At 51.5% G+C, this 15,371-nt stretch overlaps 2 protein-coding genes across 5 annotated transcripts; both read right to left on the bottom strand.

Annotated features, from left to right (window-relative positions):
- Nucleotides 1-414: 414 nt before the first annotated feature.
- LOC131668761 (uncharacterized) lies at nt 415-12,584 on the bottom strand. The gene is made up of 6 exons (XM_058943179.1): nt 12,149-12,584; nt 11,016-11,141; nt 3,954-4,248; nt 3,512-3,846; nt 3,031-3,451; nt 415-2,618 (listed from the first exon to the last, which is right to left on the bottom strand). The coding sequence occupies exons 2-6, from the start codon at nt 11,036-11,038 to the stop codon at nt 2,442-2,444; spliced, it is 1,251 nt and encodes a 416-aa protein (XP_058799162.1). The 5' UTR covers nt 11,039-11,141; nt 12,149-12,584; the 3' UTR covers nt 415-2,441.
- Nucleotides 12,585-13,031: 447 nt separating this feature from the next.
- LOC131668750 (uncharacterized) lies at nt 13,032-15,290 on the bottom strand. Of its 4 annotated transcripts, none has more exons than XM_058943160.1 (2): nt 14,961-15,290; nt 13,032-14,406 (listed from the first exon to the last, which is right to left on the bottom strand). In XM_058943160.1, exons 1-2 carry the CDS (start codon nt 15,001-15,003, stop codon nt 13,553-13,555), a joined length of 897 nt encoding a protein of 298 aa, XP_058799143.1. In that variant the 5' UTR covers nt 15,004-15,290; the 3' UTR covers nt 13,032-13,552. The 4 variants fall into 4 exon arrangements, with proteins under 4 accessions (XP_058799143.1, XP_058799146.1, XP_058799145.1 ...); XM_058943163.1 differs by lacking the exon at nt 14,961-15,290 and adding an exon at nt 14,543-14,931; XM_058943162.1 differs by lacking the exon at nt 14,961-15,290 and adding an exon at nt 14,620-14,931.
- Nucleotides 15,291-15,371: the final 81 nt, after the last annotated feature.

The following is a 15,371-nucleotide window of genomic DNA, read 5'->3' as shown; positions in this document are numbered from 1 at the left end:
ATTGTTTGAACCGAAGAGCACGGTTTCTTTCATTCGTATTTAATTAAGTGAAGAAAAAGCCAACTAAATTAAGTAAACATTCTGTGTCTTATAATACAGAACAGATTTTCGTCAAATGGCTAGTATAAAGCTCGCAAGAAAATGACTCGTTGAATATTTGAAAAACAGTACAAAGATAATATTGTTTGATGGGCATTCGATATGCCTTTGTATTCGGTCTTGCGTAGGGGCATGTAGCTATATTGCGTAACAAAGGAGAGGCTTTAGCATTAAACATAATGATAGTTAAAAAGCTAATAGTCTCGACGACTAAATTGAAAAAAATGTTGGCTAAATGTCAATGCAGCACACCATAACGTGCTTTTCAGAGGCGGTGGTACGGAATGAGTGAAAAAAGGAGACATTTACTTGTTGTTTAGATAGCATAATTTATGTTTATTATATTATAACGAGGCGAAGATCCGTTAGTGTAATATTTATAGCAGTCTACGAGCTTCGAGTAAGGTAAAGCAAGGTGGTACATGATATACACTGTTTTGTTGAGTAAACTTGTTACAAGCTTACAACTTAAGAGTGATCTCCGACTTTTGGTAAATACAACGCGCCTCTCGCCGTTCCATTCGAATAGGATATCGATCATTGCTGTCCGTTTTTTTAAGACATTGTCGTGCTGTAGGTTTAGTCACTCGACCTGTCGAGTCGAGCGGGTATCGCACGTAACTTGTTTTCGCGCACTTGCTTCAAAAATCTAATGTTCGTCCGGCTCTCAAACTCTTAAAAATAAATCTCGCGTTGTATGCGTGCTATCGCGAAGGCGTACACTCGCGAGAGCGCGCCTCCTTCGTCAGTGTACGTGTACGTGTGTGTCTGTGCTTTTTTTATATATATATAAATATTTACACATTCTACGTTAATAATAGCAATCCACGCGAATGTGTTGTTATGCAAGAGATCGCTCGTTTTAGCCGAAGAACGGCCCGCAGGAACATAAAATTCATATACTAACCGTAAATTTAGTCGTAAAGTGGTCTTTTTTTTATTATTTTTAAAATACATTAACTATAGATCGCGATCTTAAATCTTAGGTAATTATTTTGCACAATACAGCGCCTCCTCGCCTTTACAGTCTCAATATACATAGCTTTTTCTTCTGTTCCAGTTGAGTACATCCGTAGGATAAAAATAGAGAGAAAACTTTTGTTTCAAATCCGTTGAAAAAATAGCTCTGCTAGATTGTCGAGCAGTTTATGCATTGCATCTGGCTTTCAATAGGTGTATATAATTAAAGGTAGTTGTCGTGTTTTGATTTACAAAGGAATACACATTAAATCTTTATGTTGTGATTGATGGCACACTTATCGTAACAAATTTCTCGTGTAAATAGCGCCAAAACAGCTATCGTTATAAATATCAAGTTGAAATTTGTCGATCGGAGGCTCGCGACAATGACGATTAACGTTTTACACTCTGCGTCTATCGGAATCAAGCCAATTGTTTCGCCATTCGTCACTGCACAACAACTAACTTTCAATGTTTTTCGTTATGATTCTTCAACGAGTACAAAACGTTGTCGTCGACTCCAACAATGATCAGACATACAAAATTAATCGATTGTTCAACAAGGCGCTTTTGGGTACGTTACATAGCAACGTATGATATGCCGCACTCTATCGAAATGCACTTACGAGAGTCTTATACAATAGAGGATCGGTTGTCGGTTAAAGAGAGAACGAGCAAAAAATCTATATATTGACTCGGGATGCTACGGATATCGATAAAAAAAACCACGAAAAAGAATTCAGCAAAACAAGGCACCGGATGTCCGCGAAAAAAACAATGCCAAAGTCAAAGTCGCATGGACGCGCGTATATTTTTGCAAAAGGTGCTTTGTTAGTGGCAAAGGTTAAGCATGCTGAACCCGTGCGGCACACAGGCGCGTAAGCGCGCTGTTTTATCACTGACAAAAGTCCTCCAAGGCTGCAGTTTCCGATTACGTGCACGTCGATCGACCAAAGGGACGTCAGCTTGAAGAAGAGTCGGCCTGCCAATGCACACGCGTATATCTAAATGTATCCTCGCGAAGTTGCGACAAAAGAGAACAATTGTTAGTCTTTGCTCGTTTCGCTCGCAAGAAAGCAGGATCAAGTTTGACGAAAGAATTGAGAGAGAGAGAGAGAGAGAGAGAGAGAGAGAGAGAGAGAGAGAGAGAGAGAGAGAGAGAGAGAGAGAGAGAGAGAGAGAGAGAGAGAGAGAGAGAGAGAGAGAGAAACAAACAAACGACGACTTATCACAATCTCATCGCGTCTCGCGTATCACAAGAGAGAATTAAAAAAAATCTTTGTTCATCGACTAAAGGAGCGTGTGTACGCGCGAGTGTGTACAGTTCAGTGTCGCTCGCTGGCGGAGGACGTCGACGACGAACGACACTGCAAAGCCTATCGTCAGGCGTACGACTGGTCGAGTGATATGGCGATCTTGTTGCCCTTCTCGACCCAGTTGCGCAGTCGTCCACGCAGCTCCTCCAGACTCTTGGATTTGGCCTTGTTGATGCGCTTGTACTTGACGTCCTTCGGCTTGGTCACCGATCTGTGGTTGCTCATGACCCTGTTGTAAGTGACCTGCAGTCGTCGGAGGAGGCAGCCACCGGGAAAAAAAGAGGAACGAGGCGAATGATTAAGGAAAAATGCTCGAGGAAGTGTATCGGCAGTAACGGTTCGCGCGCTCTCTTTCTCGCTCTCTCTCGCGCTCTCGGCGGCGCGAGCCACCTCCGTGATGGTCCGTTTGCGCCGACTGGCTATCGTGGTGGTCGTGGGGGGCGCCTCGAGCATCGCCGATCGTCGGCCCGATTCGTCAGGGAAAGGGGCGCGCGCGCGCGGGCTCGGTCCGTAGATTTGGACAGCTAGAACCAAGTCGAACTGGTCTCACCGGTGTCGAAGGCACGACCGGAGGGCGAGATTGTCGAGCGGCGACGGAAGGGGCGCGCCGATCGAATCCGTTCGAGTAACCCGCAAGAACAAGCAAAACAATCACCTGTGCCTGCTGGCTCTCGTCGCGGCTCCTCTGCGCACCGGGCAGAGCGCCGGCGGCCTGGCTGTCGCGAGCGGCGTCCTCCTGCTGAGCCAGCCGCTCGAAGCTGCCGTACAGATCCCTGAGCTTGGGCCTGTCGATCGCCGAGTCGGACGAGTGCCTCTGCGTGCCGGCGGCGGCGGCGGCGGCAGCGGCGGCGGCCTCCTCGTCGAGCGCCGCCTCCTCCTCGTCGGCCGAGGCCGCGGCGCGGCTGCCGTCGGCGTCGGCGTCCTCCTCCACCGAGTACACGGTCTCCAGGACCTCGGGTCGGCGCAGGTAGCCGTTGCAGCGCCTCTGCGACGAGCCGTACTTGTTGTTGGCCGGGGGCTCGACCGCGTCCGACACCGACCTGATGAGCGTGACGTCCACGATGCTCGAGCGGAACCTGCGGGGCGAGCGAGCGACAGGTGGCTGAGCCCTCGCGCGGCTTCGCGGGCGTACGAACCTCGGCAGGGCGGGCTCGTCGAGGAAGTTGTCCTCGAGGACCACGGCGCTGTCGGCGTCGCCGAGGCTGTCCAGCCTGTCGAGCGCGTCGCAGGCCGGTGGCGAGCCGCCGGCGCGCTCGGCCGAGCGGCCGCTGCGCTCGGTCGCCAGCTTCAGCTTGCTCTGCAGCTGCTCGATGATGCGCTGCTGCTTCAGGATCATCGACTCCCTCTGCGCGAGGCTCGCCTCGATCTCCTTCTGCTTTCGGCAGAGCCGCGACTCGAACAGCAGCAGCTGCGACGACAGGCTGCGCAGCTGCTCCGCTTTCTCGCGCGTCAGTCGCGCCACCAGCTCCTCCTGTCGACCAGTCCCGATTATTGCGATGCGCGACCGAGTGCTCGCCCGCTCGGATCGGGGGATCGGGAGGAAGTGGCGACTCTCGCGAGCCGCTGTCTGCGTCGTACCTGCAGCTTCAGGGTCCTCCTCCAAGCGAGCATCTGATGGGCTTGCGCCCGTTGTCGGGCTCTGAGCGCGGCTATGACGCACTTGGCTTCCTCGAGGCTCGTCACCTCTTGAAGGTTCTGCGGCGTCGGACTGCTCGTCGTCGTCGTCGTCGCCGCCGCCGTGCTCGCGACGCCGCTCAGCCTGGATATGCAGTTGTTGGCAGAGCTCTCGAAGCTCTCGCAGCTGCCGCAACTTTCGCGCGAGCGCTCGTCGGGCAATGCCGTCGAGCAGCTCTCCATCGACGACTCGTCGAAGCTGCACAAGTTGGACGAGATATCGTTACGCATTCGCTTGGAAAGCTCCAAGCGAGGACTTATCTCCGCGCGGAAAAGTCTTCGCTACGATTTCGCGCGCTTTCTTTTCTCCTCCAAAAACAAAATACTTTCGAACGATCGATTATTGCACGGCTCCGTTTTCACTTGCACGCGGTCTTTCTTTCGTGCTCCTGCCTGAATTTTAATTAAAGCGTAATGCGCCGAGCGTCGAACAAAGCCAGAGTCAAATTTAATTATCGGAATACTCGCGCATCTAAAAGAAGATCGGTGAAAATTCAAATCCAAGACTCGTATGAAAAATAGCCGATTGGAGTCTAAGTCCGTACAAGTGGCGCAGCAGATTGATTCGGCTAACTTTTACCTTGACCATCGTCCATTTTCATCGCGCTCGCTACATTCGTTGAATACGTTCAATCCAAAAGCTATTGACGATCGAAAAAAATTGGCTTGTCTTTTTCGGAAAGCGAGTATGTCTGTAACCGAGTGGATCTTATGGGAAAGTTAATGATATTTACCGATAATTTATTATAAGCTAATTTTACGAATATTAGCTTCTAACTGGAAACGTCCAAATGGTATGTGAAATATCGTTGTTCCGACGTGTTTCTTGACATCTTTTAAATGAAGACGCGTGGCGAAGCGAAACAGAGCCCGCTGTCTAGATATCGAGCTCTGCTCTCATTGGGTGGGGAGGCTCCACCGTCTTCCACATACGTAGACTCGAGCATTTGTCAATTCTTCCGATAGTTCGTTTACTTTTCTCTCCATTCCAGACTGTTTTTCGCAAGCGTGGATCTAATCGAATGGTCTTTCCTTATTTTCTTAATTATTTGTAAATTTACTTAAACACTTGTAACGGGCAATATGCCAAGGGACACGTTGGTACAACGATTTTCGAGATGCCACTTCAAGTTTTTTGTCCGCTGTAGATATCGAAGAGACACAAAGATATTGAGTTGACGATCGGCAGAGATACTTATCTCGGCGTACTTAACGAATGTATAGCACGTATAACAAAAGTGGAGGATGCGAAGGTGAAAAAGTGCGAGCGAAATCGCAAAGTGCTTTTTTCACGATGGTCACGTGCTTGCAAATACATGTACGGGAGGAGCGCACGCCATTAGCTGCGGGCTGAAAGGTTCGAAGCCTTTGCGCGGATATTCCTAACGGCGACTAATCGTTCGTCCGCTTGACGCCACTCGGCATCTCTTTGCCGAGAAGTGCTCTTGAACGGAACAGTTTCTTCGAGTTTGATTCAACGATCCCGCTTCGCATAAAACGCTCGAGCCGACGTTGACCGTCTACCGCGGCGCCACGCGCAGATACACACATGCGCGCCGTAAAGCTCAGCGAGGCCGCGCTCGAGAACGGCGCGAACTCCGCGCGTACGCGCGCCTGTCGACGAGCCCCCCCCCCCCCCCCCCCCCCCCCCCCAGCCGGAGAAGCAACGGCTCGGTACGCCAGATGTTGCTCGACGCCGACTTCCCGTGTTGCGTTGTCAGTCAGCGACGGGCACGCGCGTGTTCGGTCATTCGCAATTAATTGGGTCGCCGAACGAGTCGAGCCGCCGAGGGTGGGGGCGTTAGCACGAGTTTCGCTGGGGTAGGTTGGGCCGTTGCAGGTGCGCTTCCGCGATCCCGGCGCGCGCACTTTCGATTCGAAAAGAACCGCTCGACATCGCGGAACAATGGTTTCGTCGGCGTGCGACCTCGAGAAAGTTGCGCGCGTAAGCGAGCGCGCGCAACAATCAATCTGGGAAAATCAGAATGAGCCAAGTCGCCGATGCACGTACGCGTAATTGGCGCCTCTCTCTCTCTCTCTCTCTCTCTCTCCCTCGCACCGGCGCGATAAGAATCGCTGGCGATTCCGCAATGCACGGACGCGCCACACTTCCCATGGACGTCCCATTCAATCCGTCGCGACCGCATGGAAAGCCCCGCGGCGATTTATTAATTGGAATGGAAGGGGCAAAGGAGTGCGCGCGCCGAGACAATGCAATTGTCTCGGTGAAAAAAAAAGACAGCCTCGCGCAAATCGATCGCGAATCGCGAATGCGCCGCGCGCGATAATTATCACAGCGCCAATTTCGCCCGAAAGGGCTTGTCGAGTTGTTCCGATGTCAGGTGTCGTCGGCGGGCTTTCAAAATGCTTTGGAATAGGTCCGCTCTGCCGACGCTCGAAGAAGAATCGCCGGTCGAACCGAAGCGCGAACGGCGGTATCGAAATACGCACAGCCAGAGCCACGTTCGAGGAGTCGATTCGGAAGGCTGCGTAGGCGGCGCCCGACGCAATTGCGCCGATAACGAGCGAGCGAAACTCATCGGCCGAGCTGGAAAGCGGAGAAGCTCGCGCGGACGCATCGCTGTATCTTTGTCGTGCGTTTTTCTTGGTTGTTTTCCAATTTGGCCTCGGCGACACGCCAAGGCCACGAGCAAGAGCAAGCGAACAAAAAGCGCGGAAAGACCGAGCTGGAAAAAGTCGGCCCGAGATAGAGCAGACGAGCACCACAAAGGACGAGGCGCACAAAGGAGGAGAGTGGATCCTCTCGGCGAAAGATCTGCATTAATTAAAGCTCGGACGCATGCCCCTCTGCGCGCGGCTAGGCAGCCGAACGGGAAAAAACAAAGAGCGCGCGTGTGCGCGCCGAGCTCTCCGGCAATCGAACGATGCGGCCGCGGCAGGTGGGTGCACCCACGCGCGCTCGGCCGTTTCCGCTTGGCGCGGCTTCCGCGGCGCCCGGACATTTGTGGAGCGGAACGCGCGCGCGAGCCGCGGCCGTTGCGAGCGTTGCGAGCGTTGCGTCGATCGCGGCACACCTGGCCGAGATAAGCCGCGCTACCAACTCGGCGGCCGTTTCCACGCGCGACCGCTTCTCCGGGGACGAGAAGGGCCGCAGGCCGAGAGCCTCGCGGTGGCGCACCAGCGAGCTTCGAAGCAACATCGATCGCTGCGCGAGGCAAGTGTGGGAAGAGCGAAATTGCGATCCTCGCTCCCGTCGGCCTCCCCTTTCCCCGCCGCCCGCCGCCCTCCGTCCGCCGCACGCGAGCGCGAATCTCTCGTTACACGCGATTGACTCCAATATCAGAGGGTGTAAATTCGAGCCACGAGCTCTCTCCCGCGGCGCGCAGCCTGCGCCGAGCGACCAACATCTGTCGAGGCTCTCGCGCTCGAATCACAAAGGAGGAAGTTTCCGCCGGAGGAGAAGGCGGCGCTAGTCGGCGATAGTCGGCGATAGTTGGCGATATGTAGGTGAACTGCCGGCAGCTCGGCGGTGGCCGAAGCGGGAAAGTGAAAGTCGACTGACTCGCGGCAAAGGAGAGGTGAACGCGCTCGCTGCCGCCGCCGCCGCCGCCGCCGCCGCCGCCGCCGCCGCCGCCGACGGCGCAGTCGGCGAGCGGCTCGCGCGCGTCGCGGCGCCATCGATTCGAGGATGCCAGGCGGCGCCCGCCGTCCTCTGCGCCGTCCTCGTCACCAGTGCGCGATCGCCGCGGCTGCTCCTCTCGCTCGCCGAGCGTCACGCGACCCCGCGAAAGTGCGTCGGCTGCGGCGTCGCCAGGGGGAGGGTTGCCATGCGGATGGGCGCCGTGAACTTTGGCCGGCTACATCGATTGCCACGCGGCCGCGCGCCGAAGCCAATCCCCGGCCGCGCGAGCGAGCGGCCGAGCGCCCTTGATTTTTCGGCGCGGCCGACCGCAGAGCCGCTGCTCTCCCCAAGACGCACTGGGTCGATGCCGACTTACCGAGGCGCGCGCGACCGAGACGCGCGCGACTCGAGCGCCGAGAGACCGAAGCGCGGCGTAATCTCCCGATCCCGCGGACGTCGGCTATCTCTCACCTGCGCGACGAGAGAAAGAGAGAGAGAGAGAGAGAACTGCTCCGCGGCTTTTATCCTGCTAAAGTTTCACGCGAACCAAGGCGGACATCGCCACTGATCATTCGTCGGCTCGTACAACAACTTTTTATAACCGAACATCTCGTGCTTCTGTAACTTTCTTGAAAGTCTACTCTGCGCCGCTCGAGCCGAATGTGTCAATTTTCCACATAGCGACACTGAGAGTAACTTCGCTATCGCGACTCGAGAGACCGAAGATTCGTTAGCTTTGCGCAAGAAGAAACGTCAGTTCCGCAGTCGATCATGGCCGCCATATCCGGCGATGAAGGCAGTCTCGGCCAAGTAAATTTTATTCGAAATCAATGTAAGAGCAGCGAGCTCGTCGGGGCCCACGCAAGGACGCGTTAACTCTTTTGTACGATCTCCTCGCGAGCGTGGTCGCTGTTCTCCCGGAAGTACTGAAAATCGTCGGCGGCTGCCGAGCGAGATCGCGAATGCGCGAGGAGCGCGAAGCGAAACAAGCGAGAAACAGTTGCGCTCGCGTAAGCCGGCGTGAAAATCGATTTGACTGGTGCAGTCGTCAATTGGCAAGCGTCCATCCGACCGCCAACAGCTCCGACTGTGATTCCGCAACGGCGCGGCACTTGTATAGGCGAGGGCCCTGGCGCTGACGTAGAGCGCGTCGCGAGCAACGTCAGGCGTGCACGGCGACGAAACGCGAGAAAGCTGCAGTTGCGACTCGCCGGCGCGGACTCCGATAGCCGACGCAGTGACGGTCAATGGCGCCCGTCGTCGCCCTTGTCCGAGCGAGGCGCGTGCGGCACCGCGGCACGGCCCGCTCTCCCAACGAGGTGTCGGATCGACGCACCCGGCCATATCTATCGCGGCCGCGCTCGCAACTAGGCTCGTCGCTCTTAATCGCGCATCCGGCAAACGCTTTGTCCGGCGTTCGTAGCGGCTGCGACGCTTGGAACGCTCGAGCCGAAAGTTCGTAAACGGCGCCTTCGATAGACCCCGAGGTGCCGATGTCGACGATGAGTTTGCCGGCGCGCGAGAGAGACGTGTACTCGCCGGCGTCAAGTCTCTGCTCCATGTTTTATTTAAAGGACCGCTGACCACAATTAATATGCGACAATTGTAACGAATGCTTAATCACATCGAACGTGTTGTGCTACGGCTATGCAGCAGCTGCCTCGTGATGCGTGTGTGCTCTAGTAACCGAGTTCCCCAACTCGGCTAGGATGTTTTAACTAGAACCTTCATTGATTATATAATTCTTCATTGCAGAATCAATATCCGACGATTAAACATCCGTCTGTTGCGGCGAAAAAATCTTTACGTTTTCGCGACCATCGCAGATATTTAATTCGAGCGCACATCGCAGTGTTTTGAAAACGCGTGCCGTCCGGCAATCGAACGATTACCGGTGCTATCGATTTGGTGTCGACGTTTCGCACGGAGAAAAGACGAGAAAAACCACTCGCCGTGTGTCGCTCGACGAATGCCAAATGAAAAGCTACGACGAAAAAGAACGATAACGTATTCAAGGATGCGACGCCAGAGCGAAACAAGAGACAGACACTTCCTTCCTCCAAGCTCGACTTTTAATTTTCATATTTGTCGGACGCTCGCTCGTCGACGACGGAAGACTTAGAAGCGAGCCCTTTGTAGGTGTTCCTTTCGCGGCCGAGGTGGACGGACAGGTCGATTGGCCCCCTTTCTCTCCGCTTCTCTCCGTCGACCGTCGGCGGCTCGTCGCGAGCGAGGCGTCGGCGAGCTTGGGCCAGGCAAAGGCGCCGATCCGCTTTCGGTCGCGGACGCGGAGCTTTCGCGCGCGACAAGGGAGAGAGCGCGCGAGAGTGTGTCAAGGCTGGGCCCGAGCGCGCGCGCGCGCGCGCGCGGTGAATGTGGTCGGCGCGGCGCGCGTCCAACGATACGCACGTGCAGGCCCGCTTGCTCGCTGACGTCACGCTGCCCTGCCCCTCCATGCCGCGCGGATGGCCGGCGAATCGAGGGATCGAAGCCGCGCGTTCGGAGCGGACCCGGCCGGCTTCCTCCGCTCTCGGCGCTCTCTCGGCGCGCTCTCGGCGGGACGCTTGGATTTCGGCGACGGGCCGCGCCGCGAAAGTCGATCGGCGCTCGATGCCGCCGATGCCGCCGATGCCGCCGAGCTAGCTCGTCCCGTGGCGCTCGCTCGCCTCGCTTAATTGCGCGATCTCTTTCTCCGGCGCAGCTGGACAATAAAAGGGAGCGCGCAATCTGGAGCGCGTCGCTCGCACTTTCGCCGACAAAAAAGGAACGAAGGAATCCAGCGTGCAAAGAGAGCGTACGAACGAAAAAATAAAGATAAACTAGGCAGGGCTTGCGCTCGCACAGCCGCAGGCTAGCTCGCGCTCGTTTGCGCGACGGCAACGATAGAAACGTAAAGCTCCGGTCGATTGTCTTCGCCGATAGATCCGTCGTTGGCTCCTTTTCGGTTTCGCTCACTTTGCACTCGCGTACGACTGTGAGCGATAATTATCGACAGAGGCGAAGGTCTTGCTTAACCAGTCAAATTTCACTTGGTAATTATTCGCTAACTCTCCGACGTGGAATCATCGACTTTCAGAGCTTTAGAGTCTTGTTTTTCTTCGTTCGTTAAGACACGCTACTAATGAAAGAAAACTCGTGTCACGAGCTTTCAAGGTAAAAGTAACGCAATCGATGGGTAATCAAGTTTCTTTTCTTTCTCTTTCTCTCTCTCTCTCTCTCTTGCTCTGCGAACGATTGAGACGCCGATTGATTAGGGTTGCAACAAAAAGAAAGACAGGTAAAAATGCGAGCTAGCGGTGCAGCGAATTATGGTATGTACACAAGAGAATCCATGGCGCGAGAATAAGATCGCGTTGCAGTTAGCAAAGCAACGCGCGACTGACCTGACGGCACGTTGGGTCTTCATAGCGATGTCCTTGGATGCAAATGTCGCTGGTGACTGCTCGTACCCATGAACCGAGCGGGCGCTGGGACGTCGCTCGTCTCGCACTGCACGCCTCGCGCTGTTGCTGAAAGAGAAACAGGATCACATGCGGGCCGTGCTTCTTCCCCGAAATTGCGGCGCAGGAAAGTCACGGACGACGCGTCGCGCACAGCCCCGACGACCACCGCTCGAGCTTGCGGATCCGCAGTCCGCGCACAAGCGCGTCAACCTACCCGCAACTGAAACTATTGAATAAGATGGCGACATCGTGCCATTAGGACTTGGCTATCAGCGAGGAGGGGTCGAGGCAGGTTCCACGCACTTATGCAAATGAACGCTCGCACGTGCTGTCGTGCCGCCGCGGCTCAAGCTCTCGCTCGCTCTCTCTCTCTCTCTCTCTCTCTCTCTCTCTCTCCCTCTCTCTCTCCGTGGCTTAGCCGTCAATCGGTACTGAAACACGCGATCTCTTCGTTTGGAAGACGAAGCGGAAGCGTCGCGAGAACCGATAGCTCGGTCGGTCGTTCGACGAGCACGGCCAAGCTTTTCGATAGGTCCGACCGGCCGAATACACGCACAGCTGTTCTCCAGAGCGAGACTGCCCATCCACCAAAGCAAGATGTGCAGAGTGCACTCTCGAAGGAGACGAGGACGAGTGTCGGCTGCGATTCCCGCGCTGCCCACCAAGACAGCAAACTCTGCGGCGCGAAACGACGTATCGGCGAGCTTTTTCGACGACTGGCGATCGCTCGTTCGGCGCAGTGCGTGCGCCTGGTACAGAGTACACGGCGCGAGCATGGCTTTTACGCGAGTTGAAGTGTATAAAGAGCAGCGAGTGCGCGGGACTGGTTCTCTCTCTCTCTCTCTCTCTCTCTCTCTCGCTCTGCGGTTTCGCGTGGGGACCGGCCAGACGACTTTGCCCCGCGCGATGCAGCTCTCTCGGCTCGCAGGCGCTGCAATAGAGAGGAGATAGCCTGGTACCGTTCCTCCGCGGCGCAGCGCGGTCGGAGAGAGAAAGGAGAGGGCGCGAAGAAAGTCCGTTACGCGTACGCCTCTCCGTCCATTTCGTCCCTTTGTCGAGCCCGCGCTATTTACCTGTCGTGCGACACTTATCTCCGGCTGCTCGCTCCCCTTAGGCCACGACACCCTGCTGCTGTCGCAGCAGCATCGCCGTCGCTACCGCTTCGAAGTACACCAGGCCTACCAGCACCATCGCTCCGAACAGCAGTTGCTCCATCGTGAAGCTCGTCCACGTCATTGTTTTCCTCTTTAATTTTTAACTTGGCTACGACTCCTTTTCTGCCTTTTTTTATTACTTTTGCTTTGTTTGCTGCCCGCACTGTTGCTCTCTTTTTGTTTACACTGGCATTGCACTCGTGTCGTTCGAGCTTGAGCTATCGTCACAGCCGTACGAAGGCGTGAAATGATCGATTCGATCGACAACGACAGGGGACAGGGCGCTCACGGGGCTCACTTTTTTCTTTTTTTTTTTTTATTTGATAAAGACAGAGCCAGACGATGCGGAGGCTACTGGCTTCGCGGCTCGACTGACTGGCGCTCCGGCGTCTCGTGCTCTCTCTCTCTCTGGCGCTCGGCCCCCCACCCGACATCACTTCGCTTACCTTATACCAAGCTGTGCTCGGCTGTGTTGCCCAGGGAAAAGAGAACGCAGGGTGACCAGGGAAACGCGGTGTGCCGCCACCTATTCGACACTGATAACTGCAGCTTCAAATTGCTTCTTTTTTCACCTACGAATTTCCCTTCTTCGCGAGAATTTCGAGCTCGAACGCACTTTAGAATTTACTTTCCTCGAACGATGTACAGGTGATTACGTAAGATTGCGCATTCAAAGCTGTCAATTATAATTTGAAAATGCAATGTTACTATTTTTAGCAGATTGAAAGTCATACGTGCGCGGTTTAGTATAAAATACAATGGCAAGGGAAAAATAGCCAGTAATTTGAAAAACAATTTATTTACAAAATGTTCTTTATGTAATGATAGAGCAATACTCGAATGTTTTCATATGCACAATTGTAATCCGTAAAAAAAACATAAGCTTATACAGCTTAATGCAAATAGCGCTAAACATAACAATCTACTTATCGTATACATACAAAATTATTATTACACAATTCGATACGTTATGTCGCATAAAATCTTCTTATCAATCAATTCTTTGCAATGAACAAGTATTTAGTAAAGTATTGTTTATACCGGCACAAGTGAGAAGAATGCGAAAAATATTTCCATCTAGTGGTCACTGTACGAACCACGCATCAGTTTTCCGCACGGTAACTTATACTTTTCAAGCATTTACAAAATTATTTTTTAAAGAATGATATATTCAAACATAAAAATATTGATCTATTCAAATGTAATAATAAATAAAGATGTCAAGTTTGTCTACTCATCTATCAAAACACTACCGTTTCAATTTTTATTAAAAAAAATTTTAAATGTATACTTTGGTAAAAAATAAATAATTTAACAATGACTTTAAATACTTTTAACGTAATTAGACATGGCGATGATTTCCCTTTTTTTTAATTCAATTTTTTGCTCTTTAATCTTTAACAACCTCTTCTGAATATCCAGTTCATCTTGACGCATAGCCATCTTTTCAGCATGCCTCCTCTCTTTGCTTTTTTCAGCAGCCGTCAAAACTTCCTTTAACTCCTTTAACAATTCAGCATTTGCAAGTTTCAATGAATCAAGATTTGGTGTTGTTATTTGAACACTAGATGTTGTAGCTGTTATCATTGGATCAATGACTTCGTTATTTTGTGTTGATTTCTGTGAAGCAGCAGTTTGATTCGAAGCTGCCTTGGCAGCTGCTTCTGGTAAAATGATGGCATATTTTGTTGAACTGGTTATCGTTGGATATTCGCTTTCTTTCAAATACACTTGCTTCCTGTTTTCATCAAAAATTTCATCCAAAGCTCTTTTGTGCTCCCAGTGACCATAGTGCTTCATTCTTCCAGGTTTCTTGATCATTTCTCTAATGACCAGATTCTTGTATTTACGCTCAAGTACTCTCCATTTATTTTCACACTTTTGAGGACTAAAGTAAAAGCCATGCTTTTGCATATCAACAGAAATAGTTTCAAACATATCTCTGAGACTTCTGAATCGAGTTGTTTGGCCAACCATATGTCGATACTTTTTGTACTGGCTGATCAAGCATGCTGTTGCTTTTGAAGTCCATAAGTTGTAATTTGGATGGTTGATCATTACATGTAGTGGTACTTTTTCTCCATTTTCAGCTGGAGGATATAGATCATTTTCTCCGCCTTCTTCATCCATTTCTATTTCTGGATATTCTATTTTGATCTCCATTTCATCTGACCCTTCTGAAAAATTATAAATTACATTTGTATTGTAAACTAGAGACACTTCCGTTTTGTGAAAATGTGAATTAATGGAATAAAATTCCAAAGAGGTGATTTTTACTTTATAACTGTATTAATAATACTTAGGACTGATTACAAAATAAAAAATGTCTTTGTTGCAGGAAGACTTGACATTTAAATTTAAATATGTATAATGCATAATAAACCGTACACCATTGTTTTAAAGTGCATTGTCATTGACATTTTCATATTAATTTGTATTCAAATGAATTTCCATCGAAAACACATGCCACTGTACGACGCACTGTACAATGCCACACTATAGATCCTTGATTGTAAGGTTATGTTACTCGGAATGACACTGTTCGATAACAAATATAACCGTCGATATTCATTTATATTTAAAATAAATGTAGTTAATTGTGCCAATAGAATATTAGTTTTCTATATAATCAATAATAATTGAAAATTTATATAAAAAATGACACATTTTCAGAGGTCCACATCAAACGGTTGACGAAGAAAACTCAAACTCAAAACAACGTATCACTTACCACTATGAGAGGATTCCACAACATTAGCTTGTGTATTTGCCATCTCCGTGAAATTGTTTATCCGTAATCAAGAATGACAAACAAAAACAAAACTAATTGGATACGTTTCAAATAGGAGCAACCGTTTGTTTGTTGTGCGAAAGCTGTTAACGCGTCGCAGAACACGGCTTACGATAACAGAATAACTTGTTGGAAACTGGTAGTGGAGCTCGTTCGAGCCGCTTTTTCATTCACACCCCGTTGAACGGCATAGTGGCGCGATATTTCAAACGGCACATTACATCCAAATCGCAATTACATCCACCCTATATATTAACGAGATGCTGGCTTTCTTTTAAATTAATTAAATATAATTGCATTATCTGATTCGGGCGATGGTCAAAAAATACCGCAAATAAAAGTCATTCGAGA

This window comes from Phymastichus coffea, unplaced genomic scaffold (assembly GCF_024137745.1).
Source record: "Phymastichus coffea isolate CEN01 unplaced genomic scaffold, Cenicafe_Pcof_1.1 PCOF00083, whole genome shotgun sequence".
NCBI lineage: Eukaryota > Metazoa > Arthropoda > Insecta > Hymenoptera > Eulophidae > Phymastichus > Phymastichus coffea.
This window is presented reverse-complemented; position numbering and strand designations above follow the sequence as displayed.

Coding starts and splice junctions, on each gene's coding strand:
- LOC131668750 (XM_058943160.1), bottom strand. CDS start 15,003: ATGGCAAATACACAAGCTAATGTTGTGGAATCCTCTCATAGTG. Junction 14,407..14,960: donor TGTGGAATCCTCTCATAGTG/GTAAGTGATACG, acceptor ATAATTTTTCAG/AAGGGTCAGATGAAATGGAG.
- LOC131668761 (XM_058943179.1), bottom strand. CDS start 11,038: ATGAAGACCCAACGTGCCGTCAG. Junction 3,847..3,953: donor GGAGGACCCTGAAGCTGCAG/GTACGACGCAGA, acceptor ACTGGTCGACAG/GAGGAGCTGGTGGCGCGACT. Junction 3,452..3,511: donor GACGAGCCCGCCCTGCCGAG/GTTCGTACGCCC, acceptor CTCGCCCCGCAG/GTTCCGCTCGAGCATCGTGG.